General features: G+C 39.5%; 1 protein-coding gene across 3 annotated transcripts in view; it reads right to left on the bottom strand.

Annotated features, from left to right (window-relative positions):
- The window catches only part of STRN3 (striatin 3), a 101,250-nt gene that overhangs the window by 52,008 nt on the left and 23,672 nt on the right, over positions 1–25,570 (bottom strand). For all 3 annotated transcript variants that reach the window (XR_009245634.1, XM_004584739.3, XM_058666299.1), the window contains exons 2-5: positions 14,394–14,497; positions 13,643–13,716; positions 8,051–8,132; positions 3,794–3,967 (exon numbers count right to left, since the gene is read on the bottom strand). Coding sequence is in view for 2 of the 3 variants with exons in the window: in XM_004584739.3 (XP_004584796.1) it covers positions 3,794–3,967; positions 8,051–8,132; positions 13,643–13,716; positions 14,394–14,497 (434 nt within the window). In the remaining variant the exon portion in view is untranslated. The remainder of the gene's footprint in view (positions 1–3,793; positions 3,968–8,050; positions 8,133–13,642; positions 13,717–14,393; positions 14,498–25,570) is intronic.

Consider the following 25,570-nt stretch of genomic DNA (forward strand, 5'->3'; position numbering starts at 1 on the left):
ATCAATTTTCCTCCATAGCTTCCAAAACTATTAGATTCATCCAATCTCATGGGCAATATTTCTTTTACTCTTTTTGTACATTCATTTTTCTGTTCTATGTGTTAATGAATCCTAAGCCCTTGGCTTTCATTTTAACAGAATTTCTAAAAGGCACACAAGTAAAACATGCCTTTAATCCACTAAACCATGTTTAAGTGGAGGCCAACAACTGTAACACAAGTTTTCTCTTTGCCAACTATTTACTAACTCCCTCATCTTGAAAAGGCAAGCATCTGGTGTGGTGATTAAGACACTACTCGGAGAGAACTGCAACCTGTAACAAAGTGCCTGGGTTCACATCCTGACTGCTTTCACTTCAGCATCGTACAACGAACACCTGGGAGTCAGCACGCAATGGTTTAAGTAATTATATCCCTGCCATCCACATGGGTGACCAGAAATAGTTCTGGCTTTAGTCTGACCCAGGTGGAAAATCTCTTCTTCTCTTTACCTTTCAAATAAATTAAAATAAGTAATGCTTCACTAACTTAAAATGGTAACTTTTTAAATTATGTATTTTAAAATTTTTTCTTTTTAATGGAAAGGCAGATTCACAGCCAGAAGGAGAAATAAGAATAAAGATCCTGCATGGGCTGATTCATTCCCCAAATGGCCAAATTGCCAGAGCTGAACCAATCCAAAGCCAGGAGCCAGGGCCTTCCGTTGGGTCTCCCACACGGGTGCAGGGTTCCAAGGCTATTGGCCAGCTTCCACTGTTTTCCAAGGTCACAGGCAGGAAGCTGGATGGGAACTGGAGCAGCTGAGAAATGAACCAGCTTCCACATGGGATCCTAGCTACTTGAAGATTTAGCCATTGAGCCATTTTTTAAATATCTAACAACTGTTGATGAAAACATGAAGACCAGAACCACAACAGCACTGCCAGCAGGAACAAGAAATAATGTATTCACCTTGGAGAAGCTTTTGGCAGATTCCTCTAACTTATTTAATACTCCCCAACATGGAACCAATCCACATGCTCATCAATTAAATAAGAAATACCTGAACAAAATACAGTTCTCATCCATAGAGTGGGATATTATTTGGCAGGAAAAAAAATGTAACAAATAATTGGTTAGGATATGAACACAGATAAATCTTGAAAATATGCTAACTGGGGCCCGGCTTACTTGGCTAATCCCCCCCTTCAAGCACTGGCATCCCATGTGGGCACTGGTTCATGCCCCAGTTTCCTCACTTAGAGGCAGCTCCCTGCCTGTGGCCTGGGAAAGTAGTAGAGGATGGTCCAAAGTCTTGGGACCCTACACTCATGTGGGAGAACTGGAAGAAGCCTGTGGCTCTTGGCTTCAGATCATTTCAGCTCTGGCCATTGTGGCCACTTGGGGAGTACACCAGGGATAGAAGATCTTTGTCTTTTCACTCTGTAAATTTGCCTTTCCAACCAAAATTAAATCTTTAAAAGAATATGTGCTAACTGAAGGAAGCCACTCACAAATATGTCACTTATGTGAATATATAGGGCACAAAAAAATCTTAAAGTGACAGAAAAGTAGATCAGTGACTATCCAAGGACGAGATGAGTCAGAGGTGCAAAGGAGAATGTGGTTTCTTGCAGGGTGATGAAAATGTAAACTTAGTATCGTAATAGGTGAACAATTGTGACTATTCCAAAAACCACAAAATCATACTCTGTAAATGTGCAAACTTTATGATACATGATTTATAGTTCAATAATCTCTTTTTAAAAAGCATCAAGTTGGGCCTGGCATGGTGGCCTAGCAGCTAAAGTCCTCGCCTAACACGCCGGGATGCCATTGGGCGCCGGTTCTAATCCCGGCAGCTCCACTTCCCATCCAACTCCCTGCTTGTGGCCTGGGAAAGCAGTCAAGGACCCTGCACCTGCGTGGGAGACCTGGAGGAATTTCTTGGCTCCCGGCTCCAGATTGGTGCAGCAATGGCCACTGTGGCTCACTTGCGGAGTGAATCATTTGAGGAAGATCTTCCTGTCTCTGCTCCTCTCTGCATATCTGACTTTGCAATAAAAATAAATAAATCTTTACCAAAAAAAAGCGTCAATTTCTTCATTCTGTTGTCTAAAAAAAAAAAAGAAAGCTTTTTCCCTCCCACAATGGTTTCTACTCCCTCCCCACTTTTTTTAAAACATTTATTTACTATTTATTAGAAAGTCAGATTTACACAGAAGGACAGTGAGAAAGATCTTCACTCCCTAAGTGGCTGCAAAGGCCTGAGCTGAGCCAACCTAACCAAAGCCAGGAGCCAGGAGCTTTGTCTTGGTCTCCCACACAGGCCCAGGATCCCAAGGCTTTGGGCAGTCCTCAACTGCTTTCCCAGGCCACAAGCAGGAAGCTGGAAGGGAAATGGAGCCGCCGGGATATGAACCAGCACCGATCAGGGATCCCAGCGTCTGTAAAAGCGAGGACATTAGCCACTAGGTTAATGCACCAGGTCCGACCCTTTTTCTTTATAAAATTATTTCAAAGGCAGAGAGAGAGAGAGAAAAAAATCTTCTATCGACCCAAGTCTTATGTTTCTCAATAAAAAAATCTCCATAAAAAAAAATCTTCAATCTGCTGGTTTACTCCCCAAATAGCCCCCACAGTCAGGTGCAGGCCAACATGACTCCAGAAGTTAAGCAACTCGAACTCACCCCCCACATGGGTGGCAGAGGCCCAAGTAATCATACCATCTTCTATTACATTCTCAGCCACACTGGCCGGAAACCGATTCAAAGTAGGGCAACAAGGACTTGAACTGGCATTCTGACATGGCATGTGGACACCATAAGCTGCAGCTAGCTCTAAATTACACGAAATCAGTCTTGTATCTTAACTACTATTCTGCACCTCTTTCAGAGCTTATATTCTCTTTACATAAAAATTTAATAGAAAAAATTTAAACACCAAAATACTAAAACATATTTGGTCATGATGGCACTGACAGTGGGGCACAGTAAAGGAAATCTAAATCAGACATACTGGCTTAAAAAAAGTGCCATCCCTGGGCCCGGTGCGGTAGCCTAGTGGCTAAAGTCCTCGCCTTGAAAGCGCCAGGATCCCATATGGTGCTCTGGTTCTAACCTCGGCGGCTCCACTTCCCATCCAGCTCCCTGCTTCTGGCCTGGGAAAGCAGTGGAGGACGGCCCAAAGCCTTGGGACCCTGCACCTGCGTGGGAAACCTGGAGGAAGTTCCTGGCTCCTGTCTTCAGATTAGCCTATCACCGGCCGTTGTGGTCACTTGGGGAGTGAATCATCGGACGGAAGATCTTTCTCTCTGTCTCTCCTCCTCTCCGCATATCTGAATTTGTAATAAAAATATATAAATCTTCAAAAAAAAAAATCACAAAAAATAAGTGCTGGGCCTGGCGCAGTGGCCTAGCAGCTAAAATCCTCACCTTGAATGAACACCCCGGGATCCCATATGGGTGCCGGTTCTAATCCCGGCAGCTCCACTTCCCATCCAGCTCCCTGCTTGTGGCCTGGGAAAGCAGTCGAGGACGGCCCAAAGCCTTGGGACCCTGCACTCGCATGGGAGACCTGGAAGAGGTTCCAGGTTCCCGGCTTTGGATCGGTGCAGCACCAGCCGTTGCAGTCACTTGGGCAGTGAATCATCGGAGGAAGATCTTCCTCTCTGTCTCTCCTCTCTGTATATCTGACTTTCCAATAAAAATAAATAAATCTTAAGAAAAAAAATAAGTGCTACACATTGCAATAAGCTAAAGAGATTAAAGCCACCTGTTACATACACTGCATTAACCTTCAGGTATAAATCCTACCTTTTGATTTCTTGTCCTTTGTGTTTAGGAGATTCACCTCCATTCAGGATTTGTTCTAAATTCTTTGTTTCTACTGATCCATTTGGTTCTGAATTAGAAAGTCCAAGTAATGACCTTACCCGCTGAGACCGTACATCTAATATTGTATCTGTATATCCTACTTCCTGAAGATACCTACAAGAGAAAATTTTAAATATTAACATTCATATCCTGTTAACACTTGTCCAACTCAAAAGTCTATAAAGGATTTTCAGGAAAATTCAATCTCACAAACTATACTTTCTTCCTTTGTCTCATTATCTTCTTCTCTACGCACTAGTTTCAAATCTAACAGAACGATGCCAATTAAAAATCAAAAGTTAAGAAAGCAGATAGCATTGCTAACACTGATACAGGTCCAATTATACCAAAATCTACAAAGTTCTATTTCTTTAAAAAGCCTATGGGAATTGATGAGAAAAATATGTACACGTATCTCTTAACTGACAATGAGTGACAGAGAATCAGAACCGAATGTCAGAAGAGTAACAAAAGCTTAAATCCACAGTTCCCACCCTAATGTTGAGACACATTAATTCTCCTTTCAAGGATCTAATATTTCCTTTCAAGGACTAGTATTCATCTAGTCCTCTGGCTTTCAAACTTTCTCTCTATTTAAACCAAGGTACTTACCCTGGCATGAAGGATGAGAATGGAAAGAAGAAAAGGGCAAGATAACAATACACAAAGTTGTGAATGGCATTTATGACCAAATATAAAAAATGCTACTTGAAAGAAGCCTTAAGCACTGCTAGCAGACAATAAAATTTCAGGCACAAGCTAAAGACCACGAGACTGGTTAGGACACTAGCAGATTAAAAAAAATGAGAAAATAAACAAGATCCATAATATATGTGCTTAGCGAACAAAAACATGAAGATGTAAGAATTCCAAACAATTTTTAGGTTTCTGGCTTGTAGGGTTGATTAATGCTTCCATTCACTAAAATGGAGAACTGAGGAGCCAGGATCAAGTTTACAGAATGTCTATCAGAGAGTTCACAGAAAAGCATCAAGTGACAGTGTTTATAAGGAAATAGACAAGACAAAAGCTCAGAAGAGACTGAACTGGGTAGACAGATTTGAGTAGTTACTCTGGAAATGTTTGAAATCATAGATACAAATGAAGTTGCAGAGACCTGGCCTAAGAAGTGGAAGCCCAGAGATACAGCCACTTAAAAAGCTAGAATAAGAGAAACTGCAAGAAAAATTAAGATATTTAAGAAATTAGAAGAAACAATAGCAAGAAAGTTATAGAGGAAGAAAAACAGTTTCAAAAAGGAAGTTAATGTCAAATGTTTCAGACGTAAAATTTGAACAAAACAAGGTCTACTACTTGTGACAGTAACTTCATTGGACCATCACAATGCAAACAGACTAGACATCTAAGAAATAAAGAGGAGGAAGACTGTGCTGATACATTATCCTTAACAAGTCTGGCTCTAAAATCAGAGGAAAAAAGATGAAAAAAGAAAGAATACAAATCAAGGCATTATACGAGAATGACAAAATATTGTTTAATTCCTTTCTCTATAGCTCTCCTAATTCTTCTAAAAAACACAATCTGTGGTCAGTGTTGTGGCATAGTGAGAAGGGGCATCACCTGCAATGCCAGCAGGACACCCGTTCAAGTCTTTTTTTTTTAAAGATTTATTTTATTTTTATTGGAAAGGTGGATATACAAAGAGAGACAGACATGCTTCTTCCATCCGATGATTCACTCCCCAAGCGGCCGCAATGGCTGGAGCTGAGCCAATCCAACGCCAGGAGCCAGGAGCTCTTCCAGGTCTCCCACGCGAGTGCAGGGTCCCAAAGCTTTGGGCTGTCCTCCACTGCTTTCCCAGGCCACAAGCAGGGAGCTGGATGGGAAGTGGAGCTGCCGGTACTAGAACCAGCACCCATATGGGATCCTGGTGCATGAAAGGCGAGGACCTTAACCATTACATCATCGCAGCGGGCCCCGTTCAAGTCTTGATGTGCCACTTCCGATCTAGCTCCCAGTAAAAGCCTGGCAAAACAATGGAAGACAGACCGAGTCCCTGGTCCCACATGAGAGACTAGGAAGAGAACTGAGGCTCCCGGCTTTAGTCTGGCCCAGCCCTGTCCACTGAGAACATTTAGAGAGTGAACATTTAGGGAATCTCTAATTCTATAACTGTGTCTTTAGAATAAATAAAATAGTTGTGGCTTTTGTTTTGTTTTTGAAAGGAATTCTCTTTTCTGGGGAATGACTGCTACTACACTCTATATAGTCTGGAATGAACTATCAAGATTTTCTACAAACCAGGTAAAAATGAGTAATCCACAGGAATCATTTTGATAAAGTGAGGCCAATTTTAATTCTTAGATGTTGTTCAAGACAAAATAGGGAGATTCCTACTTTATCTCTTCCAAATACAAAATAGTAATTTTCAATAGAAAAGAATAACAGTAACATCGACACAGTGAAGAGAAGCAGGAAAAAAACCATATCCTGGGTGTTTCCAGTCTCTGCAAGGTCATCCAAGGTGCCCTGGCTCCTGAGCTCCTCACTTCTCGTGTTTCACATTGACTGCAAATTCTAATCTTTCCTCCTTCCAATCAATAATTTACTATTTCGTTCACCTTCTAGTCACAGTAAGAGTCTGATTTAATGTCTTTTTAAACAGAATATAAGAAAGATGCACCAAGTGAGAGGTTAAATATATTAACAGATTTAAAAATAAATCTACAGAAAGGAAAGCAAAACATTACTCAAGTTCTCTTCTAAGGCCCTTCATAGGTTCAGTGCAGCAGAGGCTGAAACACCATGAGAGCACAGAACGGGTTTAGATGTGGTACAGTTCAGAATACCTACTGAGGACAACAGGAAAGAGGCTACAGAGAAAGACTCTCTGCAACATTTGTATAGGAAATAATGAAACTTTAATAACATCCATATGAAAAGCTAACTAGATATGCAAGCAATAATAAGAGTTAGCCAAGGATGGGGTTTTGCAATCAGTAAAACTGAATGGTGGGGGCCCGGCGGCGTGGCCTAGCGGCTAAAGTCCTCACCTTCAAAGCGCCAGGATCCCATATGGACGCCGGTTCTAATCCCGGCAGCTCCACTTCCCACCCAGCTCCCTGCTTGTGGCCTGGGAAAGCAGTCAAGGACGGCCCAAAGCTTTGGGACCCTGCACCCACGTGGGAGACCTGGAAGGGGTTCCTGGTTCCCGGCTTCGGATTGGCGCAGCACTGACTGTTGCGGCTCACTTGGGGAGTGAATCATTGGACAGAAGATCTTCCTCTCTGTCTCTCCTCCTCTCTGTATATCCTACTTTGTAATAAAAATAAGTAAATCTTTAAAAAAAAAAAACCAAAACTGAATGGTGGGGTGGGTGGGACAGCGTTGAAACACAGAATGTTCAGGAGCCCCTAAAGGTCAGAAGCAAAAGGGGAAGAATCCTGGGTTCTAAGCCGAGCAAGGGAAACAGAAAAATAAAAGCAACCACAGGGAAAGGGATAAAGACAAAAATCAAGTAGTCAGGAATCTAAAATCAAAGTAAAATCATAGCGAGTTGGAAAGAGAAGAAAATACATAATGACTTAATATCCCAGAGGTACATTAACCTTGTTGATAAAACTAAAACTGCAGGTCTGATGACACTTCACAGTGCTGAGGCAAAAGTAAAGATGTCAGATTGAGTAGTGGAATAACTATAAATTACAAGTATCACGCAATGTTTAAAGTTTTCAAACTATAAGGAAAGGAAAAAATTAGACAATTAAAATTTTCTCTAAAAGTAATCCCAAAACAGTGAAGAATTCAACTGAAAAGGTCCCTCAAAAATTCAACTAAAGGAGGATTAAGCAAGCCTTTCTAGAAAGTTTCAGATAATCAGTTAAATCATTCCTAAACCAGTTATACTCTTATACAAAAAAAAATAAACCACCTTGCAAATTTTGTAAAGAAACAGCAAGCTCCAGAGGAATAAATTCTATACTGTTTTTGTTCTAGTTTTGAAAGTCATCTAGTATATGACTTTATGGGCTAGTCTATCCCATAAATAAGCAAGCAAGATTTTTCTGAAACCCAGAAAATAAGCTTCTAATAGAACCAAATTTCTATAAAGAAAAAAAAAAGCAGCATTATGAAAAATACACACATTGTCCCATGACAATTAAATGTTTTACTTGCTGTCTGATTATAAGCAAACCTAAATCCTTAAGCAAAGCTAAAAGATGAACCATTACTTACTGTCTTAACAGCTGTCTGCCTTGCTTCCACGTTAACTGGCTATTCTGAGGTGCTGTGGGAGCCTCTGTGTCTTTGGTTTCTTCTAAAAAAAAATGTTTTTTTAAAAAAAGTTCATTATTTCAGCTCTAGAAAATATTGTCAAAGTTTCTTAGGAATAAATTTGCATGTTACTACAAATGATGTTGCTAAATACTTTATAAAAGACAGGAAAAACAATGAATTGACATTTAGTATTCATTGTGGGTCACTCATTTTAAATGCTTTCCCCAATAAAATACTTAACATACTTCCTGCTCCATTTAAAATTGGAAGAGCCCAAATGCATATTTATTTTCAGGGATTCAAAAGTCAATGACCCCAACTGTAAGATAAAATATTACTACAATTAAATTTTTAACACAATTCTAATTCAAATGTCTCTGAAATGAAAAAAACAGCATTACATCAACTAGTCAATACCAAACTAAGGTATCAGGTAGGCATATCCTTTTATTAAATTAATCTTGAATTTGTGGCAGTGGACTTCAAACTGGACTAGCTAATTTAATTTGCAGAACTGAAAGCTAAACCAGAAAGTAGTTTACACTTATTTTATTGGCAGAAAACAAAGTACAGGCACATAACAAATTTTAAAAACTATGATTATAGGTTCAGCGAAGCTTTCAGCAAGGGTCCTTAAAGAGAAATTTAAAACTATTTCTTGAAACACTATAGAAATCATTTTTCCAAAAATTCCCAATATTAAAATAAAGACAGGCAAAAGTAACTCAGGGCTTAAGATGCCCACATCGTAGCACAGCGCCATGCTGTAGTAGGTAAAGCCACTGCCTTCAGTGATGGCATCCTGCCAGTTCCTGTTCCAGCCACTCCAGTTCGAATCCACCTCTCTGCTAATGTGCCTCAGAGAACAGTGGAAGATGACCCACCTGCCTGAGGGAGACCCATGTGGAAGACCTGAAGGAAGCTTCTAGCTGCAGACCAGCCTAGATCTGACCTTTCCAGCCATTTGGAGAATACACCAGCAAATGCACACCACTCTCTGTTCTCCCTCTCCATCTCTATCTCTAGCCTTCCCAGAAAACAAACAAATATCTAAAAAATAATTTTTTAAAAAAAGAATGCCTGCATCCCATGTAAGCCTGCTTGGGTTCTACTCCCAAGCTCCAGCTCCTGATTCAAGCTTCCTGCCGGTATAAACCCAACAAGACAGCAGTGATGACTCAGTGGTCAGGTCCCTACCACCTATCCGGACAACTGGATTGAATTTCCAGCTACTGGCTTTGGCCAGGGCCATTGCGGGCCAAGGGAAATGAACCAGCATGTGAGCTTTCCCTTTCTCTCTGCTTCTTAAATAACAATCAGCAGAACAAAATAAACATATTGAAAAATACTGGAGAGTAGCAGATTAAACCCTACACAGAATGAATCACAGTTGTTAGACTTCTAGACTCCTCAGAGTTACTTAATAACTGGTCGAATTTCAAATATCCCCTGAAAGCATTACTTTTACAAATCCTTATTTTATTATTTCTCTAAAGAAACAATTATGACAACGCAGTCTGACTAGTTTTGTTCATTTTTCACTTTATAATTTCTTACATTTTATCTTTAATAAGAAATGTACATAATCATGAGCAGAAAAAAAGAATATAAAAATAAAACTGTGGGTGCCAGTGTGGTGGGGCATTAAGTTAAGACACCACCTGAGATGTCACTATCCCATTTGGATAGCTCTTTGCACCCTGGCTGCTGCACCTTCCAATTCAGTTCCCTGCTAACAACCTGGGAAAAGCAGCAGATACTCACCCTAAGTGTAAGGACCCCCTACCACACACGTGGCAGTTCAAGAAGCTACTGGCACCTAACTTTAGCCTGTCTCAGCTCCAACTGCTGCAATCATTTGGGTTGCAGAGGGATTGGGGACAGAAGAATCACATGCTAATTCTCCACATAAATGTGAGCTGTCTTTCCAACAAAAACAAATCTTTAAAAAAAATTATTTCTGTGACCCTCTTCTCTACCTTTCAAATAAAATAAACAAACTTAATAAAAAGTTTTAAACAAGCTACTTTGAAAATTTTTTTACTGGCAAGGAAGATTTTCAGACAGAAGAATCAGAAAGATCTTCCATCTGCTGATTCACTCTCCAAGTGGCAGCAATGGCCAGAGCTGAGCCTGGAGCCAGGAGCCTCTTCTGGGTCTCCCACATTGGTGCAGGGGCCCAAGGTCTTAGGCCATCCTCCACTGCTTTCCCAGGCCACAAGCAGGGAGCTGGATGGAAAATGGAGTAGCCGGTACTCAAACCAGCGTCTATATGGGATCCCAGGTTTGCAAGGGCAGGATTAGCCAACTGAGGCATCATGCCGACCCCAGTAAGCTATTACCTTAAACATTCTATACATTATGTAAAAATGATTGTATAATATCCAATGGAATGTATGTATCTATTTATTCTAATGATGGAATTAGCTTCCTTTTTAAGCTATTAAACGATGTTGCTAAGAATATTCTTGAGCCACACTCACATTAGGTCCACAGCTTAATCAATTTGTGAAAACATTCATTCAACCAGTACCTAGATGAAGATATAAAACATTACCCAAAAGTTTTCCTTGTGCTCCATTCCAGTAACTAGCCACTCCAAGATGATTTCAGTGCTTTCCTGATTTGTAACTACAATGAATTTTGCATTTGATAGTTTCTAGTAACATTCAATTTTATGTGATTCATCCAAGCTGTCAAGTTTAATTGTAATTCGCCCATTTTCACTACTAAATAGCATTCTGTAATGTTACTCTATCACAGTATATTTAACCATTCTAATGCTAAAGGATGTTCCAGAAGTTTCTTGATTTTTTTCCACTATAAAAAATGAGTCTACGAGCCTTCTTGTAAAAGCCTTACTGTGAAAGCCTGCATATATTTTGAGGTATGGCTTTACTTAGCCACATGATATGAATGCTATGTCTCCTTTAGCTATGCTACGAAATTACTTTCAGAGGTTTATCAATTTTCAATCTTTCTATTGCTTCACATCCTTATGAACATTTGATACTGTTAAGTATCTACTTAGATCCCATTCTTGATTTAACTTGTATTTCCTCCACAACTAATAAAACTAAACATCATTTCATGTTAACTGACCATCTGAATATTCTTTCATGGAATGCCTTCTCAGGTCTCCTACTCATTTTTCTACTGGACTGTCTTAAAAATGTAGAGAAAATAAGGTTCTAAACTAATTGAAACATAAATCTACTCGAGTGCCTCGTTCTTCATAGTATGCATTTATATAATACGCATTTTCCAAGAACTTTCTGAAGATCCCTTCTACATACGGATTTCACAAAACTTTTGCACCAAAAAGGATTTATCTTTTACCTCCATTTTCCACAAAGTTTTTGAAATATCCTGACAAAAATATTTTGTTAAAAAGTATAAACATTTGGTATCTTGCATTCTGTCAAATCAGTTTTTTCATTTTTTTAACATTAAATTCTTTGGAGGATAAAAAAGGCAATACTGCTCATTTAATACTTCTCTCCATACAATATCTGATGTATCATAAAATTAAAAAAATTTTTGTATGGTATATTTTTGTCCATGTTTGCTTTGTTTTCCATTAAATATCCTGAATAGCTTTTCAACCGCAGGAAAAGTATTTCACTTTGTTGCTACTGTGTCTTCTGTACATCCAAGGATTGATTTCTCAACTTGAGGAAGTTTTACTACCCAACAATAAAAACAAACCTGTCTGCCCAAAACTTCTGTTGTAGGCAGGAAAGATTTACTTGCAAATAGTGCTGCTTTACACAAATAAGCAACGAGACCAGCCAGCCAATTCATTCTCTGATCTGATCACTATTCCAAGAATAAAGAATAAGCTCAGTTCTTGAAAGTAAACATTTACTTTCTGAATACTCTAGTTGCACTAGAAAGACAAGGATTCTGATCCAGCTCTCTGCTTACAGCCTAGAAAAGCAGAAAAGGATGGCTCAAGTCCGTGGGCCCCTGTGTCCATCTGAGAAACCGGAAATAAGCTCCTGGCTTCCGGCTTCTCAATGGCTCAGCTCCAGCTGCTGTGGCCATTGGAAAGATCACTGTCTTTCCTCCTCACTTCTCTCTGTAACTCTGCCATTCAAATAAAAATAAATCTTAAAAACTAAAACAATCAACCTAAGAAAACCTCTGACTACATCAAGCTTTTCTGCCAAAGCCAGGGTGCTTTCTCTAACTGCAATGATACTACAGTAGTAAACATGACTCAAAATATATACCTTCCATCTTTTCCATTTATTGTTGCTTTCCCAAGAAAGGGATCATAAAATCGCTTCCTGGCACCAGAATAAGCCTTCACCATCACTGAAAAGGACCAAAGAAAACTCACTCCTATTTGGTCTCTTGATTTCTCTTGATACATGTGACAAGTAAAAGAAAATAAGTGTTCTGTTGTATTAAAAAAAAAAAAAAAAAAAACTGAAAAGTGAAAAAGACCAAAAGCAAATCAACTGAACAGTATGAATTCACTAAACTAAAAACCAATAATTTTTTAAACTACACTAAAACATCTGATTTGAAAATTATATACATAAGTTTTATGTTCCCTATCAAATATGACTGACTTTACTGGGATTGAAACACTATAGTAAGAGAGGAAAAATTACACGCTCAAAGAACAGAACATTTTCCTGTCCTCAGTAGCCAAAAGCATAGGCTTTAGCTGCATTATCAAAAATATATATACAACTGATTCTAAAAGTACATTGAGAAATAAGAAGTTGTCAAGAATTAGTAATATAAATTGAAATTTTCCTTACTTATGCTCCTTAAATTGTAATCACATGGAGTCCTAAAATGAAAGTTAAGCTAGTGGCAAGACCTTTCCTATATCCAGTCTTAATGTTCACTGTACAATTACTCATCATTTACCATTTAGTAAAGAACAAAGCCAATTGAAGATATTTTCCTTTTCTCACTTGGCTGCATCTGTAGTTTACAAATACAGTCAAATTTTCAGTATCTTTAAGACTAAAATGAGTTAATTAAAATGTATACAATTAAAAAGAACATTTTAATCATAAAAAATTAAAAGCTCACAGCAGGTATCTGAAGAGCAGTTAAGCCCCCAGCTGGGTTCCTACATCCCAACCTGCAGTGCCTAGATTCTCCCTCCATTCCAGCAATGTACTAGAGTCAGCTTAGCACTGCCCACTGCAGGCATTTAAAGAATGAACCAGTGGGTGGGAGACCTTGTACCTCCCCTTTCAAAAAAAAATTCAAATTGGATGGTACAAAAATGCTTCATTGGTAAAGCAGTTACTTTGTTAACTTTCAGCTCTGAAACATAAAATGCCTACACAGTTTATATAGGTTTCAAAGTGCAGGAAAAACTGAACAAGTACCTTTTAACACTGAGATACACCTAAAACCATTTAACTTTTATTCATTTAGTATATTCCCCAAATTTTGATTGATTTACAATAGTTACTCAACTAATCACTGCTATCAATGTGAAATGGGACCAAAAAGAACATGTATTACACAAAAAAATGAGCTTTAAGAAAAATAAAAGATCAAAAGAATCAAGTTTACCTGATTCAAAAGTTGGCATTTTCAAGTCACCTTGGTTGAGTTCTGTGCCATATTTTAATTTGTGATATTTTGCCCTGAAAATTTAATAATAAACTGGTAAAGGAATAATTTTTCGATTTCTATGTTTAAGTGATTACCATATATTACTATAATACCATAATGTGCTTAAATTTTATTTGCAAAGAATACTGAAAAACAGTCTTCTACAAAAGAAATAAAAAGTAAATTACATGAGTAACAAGTGAAGAATACATTTTTTTCCTATAAAATTCCAAGGGTCAGCACGGTGGCTCAACAGGCCAACCTCTACCTTGTAGCACTGACATCCCATAGGAGCCCTGGTTCTATGCTCGCTGCTCCACTTCTGATCTTAGTGCCTGCTTGTAAACTGGGAAAGAGTGGAAGATGGATCAAGTCCTTGGAACCCTGCGCCCACATGAAGGACACAGGGAGGATCTCGGCTTGACTGCTCTGGCCACTGCGGCCATTTGGGGAGTGAGCCAGCAGGTGCTCAACCGATCAACTGATCTCCTTCTTCCTCGTCTCTATAAATGTGCCTTTCAAACAATAAACAAACAATTCTTTAAGAAGAAATAAAATTACAGAATTTATAGTCTATGACAAAAATTATGTTTCAATTTAGCTATCAATATTTCTCTAATCCCATATAATCAAATACATTTTATGGCGGTATAAATGAGTATATCATTTTCCACTATTTTATCCAAATAAGAAAATGAGACACACATACCTTTCTTGTTTTAATGCATATTCTAACATCTTTATTCTTCGTACTAAATCCTTCTTCAAATTCTCTTGACCTTTTCTTTCTCCTTGTAAAAATGCTATCCGGGCCTAAAAATAAAAAAAGATGCATTTATTTTCATTTCACCATAACAATACATAAGAAATGGAAGAAAAGAAAAACAATAAATGCAATCTTCCATATTTTTATTAATGACACTCATACTTAATTTTTTAAGATTTATTTATTTTTAATGTATTTTTATATGTATTATTCAGATACACAGAGAGGAGGAGAGACAGAGAGGAAGATCTTCTGTCCGATGATTCACTCCCCAAGTGAGCCGCAACGGCCAGTGCTGCGCCAATCCGAAGCCGAGAACCAAGAATTTCCTCCAGTTTTCCCACGCGGGTACAGGGTCCCAAAGCTTTGGGCCGTCCTTGACTGCTTTCCCAGGCCACAAGCAGGGAGCTGGATGGGAAGTGGAGCTGCCAGGATTAGAACCAGTGCCCATATGGGACCCCAGCACATTCAAGGCGAGGACTTTAGCCGCTAGGCCACAGAGCCGGACCCAACACTCATACTTAAAATGCACAGAAGTGGATGACCCAATTTTCTCTGAAAACACAGTCACTTAAAATGAAGGTAACTATAAATTATCCATTTGCTTATAATCCCTGGGGTACATATTATATTAATATTTAACCTTTAGATAACCTTCAAAAAAATTTACACATAAAAGTACAACTTTATGTAACAAAAGTCAAGTGATAAATAACGCTATATTCAGACTGGATATATTTCAAAAAACGAAATCATGGTTATTTCAAAAAGCAAAAATTGGGCCCGGCAGCATGGCCTAGCAGCTAGAGTCCTCACCGTATGAAATTTTCAATTTAAATTTAGCCTGCTATACATTTATTGAATTTCAAGTCCTCTCTGCCAAGGCCTAGACCAAATGATTCCACGAGCCTTACACGGCTCATGGGCAGATACTTCCCACCCCTGCTAGAAATAATCAGCTCAAAACTCTCCTAAAGGGGCCCAGCAGCATGGCCTAGCAGCTAAAGTCCTTGCCTTGAACGTGCCGTAATCCCATATGGGCGCAGCACAGGCTGTTGTGGTCACTTGGGGAGTGAATCATCGGACGGAAGATCTTCCTCTCTGTCTCTCTTCCTCTCTGTATATCTGACTTTGTAATAAAATAAATAAATCTTTAAAAAAAAAAAAAAAGCAAAAATTACCTCAAAGTACTTTTCCTGGAGTATGTGAAATTTTACAAATTTTTATTCTATCATCCCATTTCAAACTGATTCACTTCTTAAAAAAAAATACATAATTTCACCAATAACTCATGACATCATCATATTCCGGTATCATTTTGAAGATTTACTCTTCCCAGTTGCCATGCTTGCCTCTGTCTTCACAAAGGCATTTCTTAGACTTTTTTCTGACCCTTCCCACTCCTTACCAGGCCCACACTAAAGAATAATATTTGAAGAGAATGGTATATCCATATGAGGACACCTACAATTATACACACATCCACAATGGAAACCTCTCTCACCACAGTAAAATGCTCTTGTTCAGATGACACAGAGGCATATCTGCTCAGTATATGAAGTAAAGTATTTAGTAAACAACATTATCATTGAAAGTTTTTATTCAATTTTCAAATCTCAGATAACATGGATATTTAACATATTACCTTAGAATGTGTTAATTTTCATAATAGATATTACCCTGTTGAGACATATTACGGAAATACACAGTAAATGTAAGCAAATTAATTTAAAAAAAAAAAACTATTTAACAAATGTTCACTCTCATCAAAAACTACTGTTACCCTAAAAATATTTAGATGGAATAATCTATACCTCCATAAAAATCAAGAAGCTATCAGGGAGGTGGGTTTTGGGGGGGAGGATGAAATCCCAGTCTCTACGAAATTGTACCATAAAATTCAAAAATTCAAAATAAAAATGTAACAAAACAAACACTTAAGGAAAGGTTAAATGGAAAGGCCCAATGTTGAAAAGTGAAAAAAAAAAATCAAGAAGCTAGAAAAAGCTATGTAGTACTTACAACACTAAGTTTCCAAATAAACACAGGGTAAAGCTGCTGTATGCAATTTTGGCAACTGATAAGGCCTAACCTATAAGGATTAGTGTCCTAACTGCTCCACTTTGGGTCCAGGCCTCTGCTGATGGCATAGAGACAGTGCAGAAGACCCAGAGCTTGGGTCCTTGCCATCCACGCGAAAGACCTAAATGAAGCTTCTACAACAGGCTGACCCAGGCCCAGGTATTGTAGCCATTTGGGGAGAGAGTAAGCAAATGGAAAATCTCTTTCCCTGTCTTAATTCTGCCTTTCAGATAAAGAAATATATATTACACCCACACACCTGAGCGAAGGAGAAGACTCTGCTAACCAGAAGTACAATGATCAAGCGCAAAAGAAGAGACAAAGGCACAATGAATATTGCCGAAAACTCCCCTGCAAGGGAGCAAAACCCACTGCCAACCTCAGAGTTAACTGAGGAAGACATCGAGAAAATGAGGCACACAGAATCCATAAGACTCATTTTAAAGATTCTGATCAACAATGAGAAGCTCATGCAAGAGTTCAAAGAATTTAAGGAAGCAATAAAGCAAATCAAGGCTGGTATATCAGAAATCAAGAACACAGTGGAGCAAATTAAGAGTACAGTGGAGAGTCTCCAAAACAGAATGAAGCAAGCAGAAGAAAGAATCTCAGAATTGGAAGACATTTCCTGTCATCAGGGGGAAGCAAACAAAAAGCTGGAAGCAGAGCTGGATCAGGCCAAAAAAAGTTTTCAAGAATTGAAAGACACTATTAAGAGGCCAAATATAAGAGTTATGGGAGTCCCAGAAGGTGCAGAAAGACAAGGTGAATTTGCAAATGTATTTAATGAAATAATAAAGGAAAATTTCCCTAATCTAGAGGAAGAATTGGGAAACAAGTTCCAGGAGGGGCACAGAACTCCCAACAGGCTTGACCAAAAGCGATCTTCACCATGACATATGATAATCAAGCTCTCTTCAATTGAACATAAGGAAAAGATCCTTAAATGTGCACGTGAAAAAAATCAATTGACAAATAAAGGAATGCCAATTAAGCTCACAGGAGATCTCTCCCAGGAAACTCTACAGGCCAGAAGAGAATGGAGTGACATATTCCAGATTCTAAAGGAAAAAACTGTCGGCCCAGGATAACATATCCAGCAAAGCTTTCTTTCATCTTTGAAAATGAAATAAAATTCTTCCACAGTAAAGAAAAGCTAAAGGAATTTGACTCTTCCAAACCTGCCCTACAAATGATACTTCAAGACGTTCTCTTGACAGAGAAGAGGAATAGCACCTACCAAAACCAAAGGCAAATGGGAAGAAGATCCCAGTAAAATGACAACAGAAGACTAAACCAATGAACAACCCATTCCTAAAATGACAGGACCAAATTACCACCCATGTATATTAAACCCTGAATGTAAATGGCTTAAGCTCAATCACACATCATAGATTAGTAGACTGGATTAAAAATCAAAACCCATCTGTTTATTGTCTGGAGGAGACACACTTCAACAAAGATCAGCAGAAACTATATCACATGGGTTTTGTTGTTTTCTGTCAGTTTCTTCTCTTCAAAACACTTCCTTCTGATTAAATCATTCAATGACTCGTAGATTATGCAGTGGCATCATTCTCTTCAAGAAGGTTCTTGATTTTTCACTTCTTCAGCTACACATTAGTCATTTAATAGCATGTTATTTAACTTCTTGGTGTTGTTAATTTCTTTTTGCTCCCGGACGTTGATTATGTTTTGTGGCTTTTTATTTAAGGGGATGTATAGTAGCTGTGTAATGGAGACTGTCATATCTAGTAACATATCATTTAACTTCAGGCATTGTAAATTTCTATTTTTCTTTTCATTGTTGATTTTGTATTACGACTTTTCATTTAAGGGGATGTACAGTGGTTGTGTAATGGAGACTATCATATCTAGTAACATGTCATTTAACTTCATGGCATTGTAAATTTCCTCTTTTCTTTCTATTGTTGATTTTGAATAATGACTTTTCATTTAAGGAGATGTACAGTAGCTGTGAAATGGAGACTAACAATCAGATGTGAGGATGTAGTGTTGTATGCATTTCTGCTTCCAGACAAAGATGGACTTACAATGAAACTGTTTACTATATCTTGACAATAGGATTCTGGACTCTCTGCCATTGTCTTGGCCCGCAATGATGGACATATGACTGAGTATGAAGAACTATATGTTAGTAAGGATATAGAGAAACTGGGGGGGGGGGAACTGGGGAGGGGATAAGTGAATATGAAACTGTATTATAAAATAATAACAATAATAAAATTTTAAAAAAACAAAAAAATATATTACACCCACACATACACACACACCCCATGGCTTAGCCAAAAATATTCAGGAAAAGGTGGGCAGGTAACAGAAAAAACACTAGCAGTAAAACTGACCTAGTATATCATTAAGTATAAGAATACTATGAAAAGATAACTGTTATATTTGGTGGTTATAATAGGGACCAAACAAACCAACAAATTCATCATTCAGCAAAGGATCATTGATAATAAATTTCCAGGGTGTTCACTTAAATGTATAGAAAAGCAGACTTAGAAATAAGCCGTTGTGTACACTGTAAAACAACTATCTACAACGTGTCAAAACTGTATGAGTATAGGCCAGTATCATCAACAAATGCTACTGGGAAAATTTGGTATCCATGTTAAAATAAACTTAGATCATTAGCTGACATCATAAACAAAAATTACTTTTGTGTATCAACGTACACTATTAAAAGAGTAAAACACACTTGGAGAAGACATTTGCAAATTAAACTCTGGAAATTTAACAATGAAACAAACATTTACACATTTTAAAAAATGTGTAGAAGACTTCAAATGTGTAGAAGGCTTCTCATGGAAACCAGTTCAAATCACAACAACTGTTGCACTTCTGATTCTCATTCAGCATTGTGCTAACGCAGCTGGGGAAAGGAACAGACAGCCCAAGTCCTTGTAGATGCCCGTGCATGACATGCTCAGTTCTCAAATGCTCCCAAGAGATCAAGGCCAGGAGCCACAATCAACCCCGTTCTCCCAGGTGCAAGGCAGGAAACTAACCAGGTAAAACCATTGTTGCTGCTTCCCAGGATCTGTCGTAGCAGGAAACCAGCACCACGAGCACATGAGCACGCACTACAACGTGAGATGTCTGAGTTCTAACCACAAGGTCAAATGTCACCCCTGGTACCTTGTTTACTGTGTATTCAATAATCAACCTATAATTATCACAAGAGAATCACTTGAGAATTTGTTGATATTTGACAGAAGATGATTTTTGTAACTGGATGACCACTAGAGGTCACCAGTGCAAAACTTTCAACATGATTCAGCATGATCACTCTTAACCTGTTGACCCAGAATTAAGAAATTCTCTTGTTTCTTATCTTTCCTCTAACATTCATGACAAAAGTATTTAAATTAGTAAATATAATAATAATATATGATAGCCTAATTTCACATAAGAAAACAAACAAACAAGCAAAAAAAACAGGGCTGGCTGGAAGGAGGGTTTACTGGGGAATCACACCAAATAGGCTGAACACCCTGGTGTATGTGAGGGCTGAGTGTGTGGTGGGCAAGGTTGGTCTGGACCACAGCATTCGTTGCTTTGTGTAAGAGATGGGGCTAGATTCAGAACTGACTCAGCAATTACAACTATCAGGGTGTGCACAGGCTGATGTTGGAGACAGACAGTCAGACCCCATACTCACAAGCACACAGAAGGGTCAGGTCTGAGATCGCCTCAAAGGAGGTCTCTGGGGATTTCTCCCAACTGAATGGCTGAACTCAGAATTCCAGGATCTGTGGACTGAGTGCAGAGTGCATATATCAGAAACTGGCCTCCTCAGTGGCTCAGACAGAGCAGTAGGTGGCATGCCCAGATGCACAAGGAGGATATGGCAGCCCATTGGGGCCTGCAGAGGACATCTGATACCACAGCAGAGGATGGAGAATAGAACAAATTGGTCAACTACTCCAGGCAAGCGTTAGCACCAAATATCTGGGTGAATGGAGGCTCTAAGGGGGACTGTTTCACCCAATGGATCTGGGAAGGATTTCCTCATCAATGGATTGGCAAGAACGACAGCATTTCATAAGTATCAAAAACACTTAATCAGACCTCAGGACATGCTCCAGATTGGGGACTCAGAGATGACACTGGATGGCCATTACCCATCCCCAGGTACTGGGATAGTTGGGAGGCTGGATGTGGCTTCTTCCCTTACCTCCCTCTTCCTCTAATAAGGAAGAAGAAAAAAAAATTAGGAAACAGTGGTCTCACCCACTTTCCCCATACCTCGATCCTTCCCATACCAATCAACTATATAAACATCAGGAGAGGGCCCGGCGGTGTGGCCTAGCAGCTCAAGTCCTCACCTTCAAAGCCCCGGGATCCCATATGGGCGCCGGTTCTAATCCCGGCAGCTCCACTTCCCATCCAGCTCCCTGCTTGTGGCCTGGGAAAGCAGTCGAGGACAGCCCAAAGCTTTGGGACCCTGCATCCGCGTGGGAGACCCGGAAGAGGTTCCAGGTTCCCGGCTTCGGATTGGCGCGCATCGGCCCGTGCGGCTCACTTGGGGAGTGAATCATCGCACGGAAGATCTTCCTCTCTGTCTCTCCTCCTCTGCGTATATCTGGCTGTAATAAAATGAATAAATCTTTAAAAATAAATAAATAAATAAACATCAGGAGAAAAAAAATACTAAGTTAAATCAACTGCTATTTTGTCATTAGATTACACAAATGTCACCAGAATTTAAGTTCCATAAAAGTATTAATGTTTTTGTCTTGTCTACAGATATACTGCTATTGGCTAGAACAATTCCTGGCATACATAAAAGCTCAATAAATTACTGTTGCTGAATTCATGTAAATTAAATCCTTACTACAGAATTCTAGAATTTCTCAACTGTAAAATACAAATGACTACACTGACATAATCCCTTACACAATCTCAAAGTTAGAATTACTTCAACTACGATAAATAACACTATTTTAAAATAACCCATGACTCTTTACATGTGTAGCATTCCATTTTGGTCAAACAAATGTTTGTGATTCCTGGCACACTAATATTCTGTAAGCTTATTCACTATAACAGTGATGGAAATTTGGGGAAAATTTAGATATTTAAGAAACTGAACATGAATAAGGTAAAAGAATCTTTTCTCAAGATTTATGGATTTGGAAATCAGAGAGGGGGATAGAGCAAGATCAATAGATCTTCTGGTCAGCTTCTGGTCATGACCAAGATAGTGGCAAAAGCCAGTGCTGGGACATGCTGAAGGCAGAAGCCAGTAATTCCAACCATGTCTCCTACAAGTGTGGCAGGGCCCAAGCGCGAGGTCCATCTTCTGCTACTTCAGTCCATTAGCAGAGACCTGGATCCACAGTGAGCATCCAGGACAGAAATCAGCACCCATGTAGGACATGCCAGAGTTGCAGGCAGCAGCTTTAACTTTGTGCCTTAACACAGGCTAGGACTGAAAGAATTCTCAATTTGGGAGTCTTAAGATAATTTTACTAAGATTTATTACTAAAGTGCTAAACTCAATCATTATATATTTTGCCTAAATTTTTTAATTTCCAAGAAGAGACCTGGAAACAATTCCCATAATATCAAAAAATCCAGGTAAAAATTAAAACTTGGCTGTTAGTAAATCATTCACTTCTCTTTTTGAGAAGGTAACTTGTAAATATCTTGAAATCTTTCACCATACTTATTACTACTTCATTAAAACCACTCATGCGTGTAACATTTTTAATCAGAGTGAACTGTTCCCACATTTTGACATGTTGCCCTACTAATTTTCAATTATTTGAACAGATGAGAACTAAGTGTATCAATCAGCTTTACAGCATCTTAACAGCTTCAAAAGCTTTATATAACTCAAGCCCCAATGCCTGAAAAAGCTGAAGTTGAGCCAGCTGAAAGCCAAGAGCTGAGAACCCCTCCTGGATCTCTGGCATGGTTTGCAGGCACTCAAGCACTACTTGTCTGCTGCCTCCCAGGATGTGCAACAGCACAAAGTTAGTAAGAAATTGCATCAGTCATCAATCCCAGATATCCCAAACACCACTTTAATCCACTGGACTGCAACGCAAGCCTTTATTATTTTTTATATGAATAGTTCCATCCATACCTAAGTGGAAAACATATTACAAATGAAGGCCCTTCCTTCAGCTCCTCACATAAACAAGCATGATGATGCATGTTTGGACTAAACTGTGTTTATAGCTTTACCGTAAGACACAAACACAATATGAAACTTCATAATTACTCTCTATTGAGGTAGGGAACTTTTTTACCAATGGCCATTTGGATATTTATAGCACCAACTGTGGACCGTATGAAATTATCAATTTAAATTTAGCCTGCTAAAAAAATTTAACCTGCTATACATTTATTAAATTTCAAGTCCTCTCTGCCAAGGCCTAGACCAAATGATTCCACGAGCCTTACACGGCTCATGGGCAGATATTTCCCACCCCTGCTAGAAATAATCAGCTCAAAACTCTCCTAAAGAAAAAGCAAGGGCCCGGCGCCATGGCCTAGCGGCTAAAAGTCCTTGCCTTGAACTCCCCGGGATCCCATATGGGCGCCGGTTCTAATCCCGGTGGCCCTACTTCCCATCCAGCTCACTTCTTGAGGCCTGGGAAAGCAATCCAGAACAGCCCAAAGCTTTGGGACCCGGCACCCGCGTGGGAGACCCGGAAGAGGTTCCAGGTTCCCGGCTTCGGATCGGCGCGCACCAGCCTGTTGCGGCTCACTTGGGGAGTGAAACATCATATGGAAGATCTTCCTCTCTGTCTCTCCTCCTCTCTGTATATCCGGCTTTCCAATAATAATAAATTCTTAAAAAAAAAAAAAAAAAAAAGAAAGTTTTCCATTCACACAACAGTCCTATCTGTCACTAATATCTTTGGCTCACATAACCATGTTTTCTTACCTAAATCCTGTTTTTTTTAAGACCTGTCTCAAAAATAATCTGCTCTGTTAAGCCTAACTTTTCCCTTAAGCTCTCTCCTTCTCAATTATACACATTTATTCTCTTTGGGATGTTCAATTCCAATCACTCTTTGGGGAAATCTAAGGAAACAAATTATGATCCTTCTAGCAGAAAAATGAAGGTATAAGTTTTCCCTTCTTTAGTTTTGGATTTGAAACATACATTAAGACTCTACAAGACACATATATGATAAACGTGTGCTTCTAAAACACATACAAATAGCATTGCAAATCCAAAGGCAGAAAAAGGAAAAACACTGGCTTACAGGCATGGGGACTGTGGATTGCTCAGGGAATGGAATATGGGGATGTATGGGGATGGGGCACCACCGAGGGAGTACATTACTGGTGAGGGACTTCTAGGGGACTTCCTCCTAACAGGCCACTGCACCTAGACATAAGTAAGGGGGCTTAGACCAAAGGGTATGGAGGAGGGAAACCAGAGGACCTTTCCAGGTCAGACAGGTGGGAGACCTGAAGTGGGCTAGTTAACATACACCACTGCCCACTGGTGTACACACAAGTTAGGGCTGGGGAGCCTGCCTGGCACGACTAAACCACAGCACTTGCCAGTGAAGTTGGGACAGGGAGGCAGGTCATGTTACATTGGACCATGACAGACACTAACCAGCATGCAAGAAAACTGGGCCTGGGGTCAGGCACTATGGGGGAGATGTGGGCTCATCCCTTTAGGACTGCAATACCCACTCATTTACTCAAGAGCTGGGGGGTGGTGAAAAGCTGAACAAGATATGACCTAGCTATGACTAGGTATGACCATGGAACCTCCCACCCCAATATCTGGTTGGAACAGGCCAGCCCAGGCTGCAGCACCTGCTGGCACACCCACGAACTGGGTGTGATATGGGCCAAGCGGCAACATCCACCAACACACACAAAGGTCAAGACTATGTCAGGTAAGGGTCTAGCACCTGCTGGCAAGCATAAGATATGGGTCTGGGAGTGGGCCTGGTGGGGGAACTTGGGGAACTCCCTTGGTGGGCTGTAGCTCCCACTGGTGAATTTGTGAGTCAGGGTTGGGCATGGGCCAGGAGGGGCAAGGCTGCTTCACCTGTCAGTAGGTGTGTGGGCTGGCGTGGGTCGGGGTGGGAAGAGGACCGGGGCAAAATAAAAGCCAGTATTCTTACAAAGGTTGACAAAAACCTTCACCTAGCCCCTCCTACAACTCAGATCTCTTTCCTTGATATTCTCCCATTTCAAGGGTAAAGAATGGCCAGCACATCATTTGGTCTGGTCCTGCCCAGGGGAACTGCAGGTAGGACTCAAAATTTAATAAACCTTTAGGGGGTGATTTTTAAGTTAATAATTGTGTATGACACACAAATGATACCTTAAATACCCAAATGGTTTTTGGCAGAAAAAGAATCCCCAACCCCATCGACTTTATTCCACGACACACACACCAAATTTCCTTGTAGCTGCTAAACTATCGAGCAACTATTTTATTTGCCATAGGGTCTTCACATTTGCCATTTTCTACAGCAGTGAGCTCACCCGTAATGTCTATATTAACTCCTTACCAAATCTGCTCAAACATAACACTCTTTCTCAACTAGTACAATCTTTCAACCCTCCTTACCCGACTCTACAGGGCAACACAAAAACATCACAGAAAACAGAATTATCTTCTATTTAAACCTTTTGAAGCTCACGTGCATTTTTCCTTATTCTTGCCTTTAGTTTGGGAATAAGATTTCATATCAAAAAAGCATTTTTCCTCAGGGTTTGATTTCTTCCCCACTTTATTTTCCTTTCCCTTTACTTAGTTATCAGGTGTTTTTATACTTTATTGCTGGGAGCTTAACTATTACATGCTTCAACTGGACCTTTGCTGAGTATCTTGCTTTATAATTGGTAGCGTTCTCTAGTAAGAACTACCATGTTGCCTTCACTCTGAGAAAACTTCAGATAGATTTTTCTCATACGTTGACCTACAGGCCCAGCGTGGTGGCCTAGCAACTAAAGTCCTCACCTTGAACGCACCGGGATCCCATATGGGTGCTAGTTCTAATCCTGGCAGCCCCACTTCCCAA

This window comes from Ochotona princeps, chromosome 6 (genome assembly GCF_030435755.1).
Source record: "Ochotona princeps isolate mOchPri1 chromosome 6, mOchPri1.hap1, whole genome shotgun sequence".
Lineage (NCBI taxonomy): Eukaryota > Metazoa > Chordata > Mammalia > Lagomorpha > Ochotonidae > Ochotona > Ochotona princeps.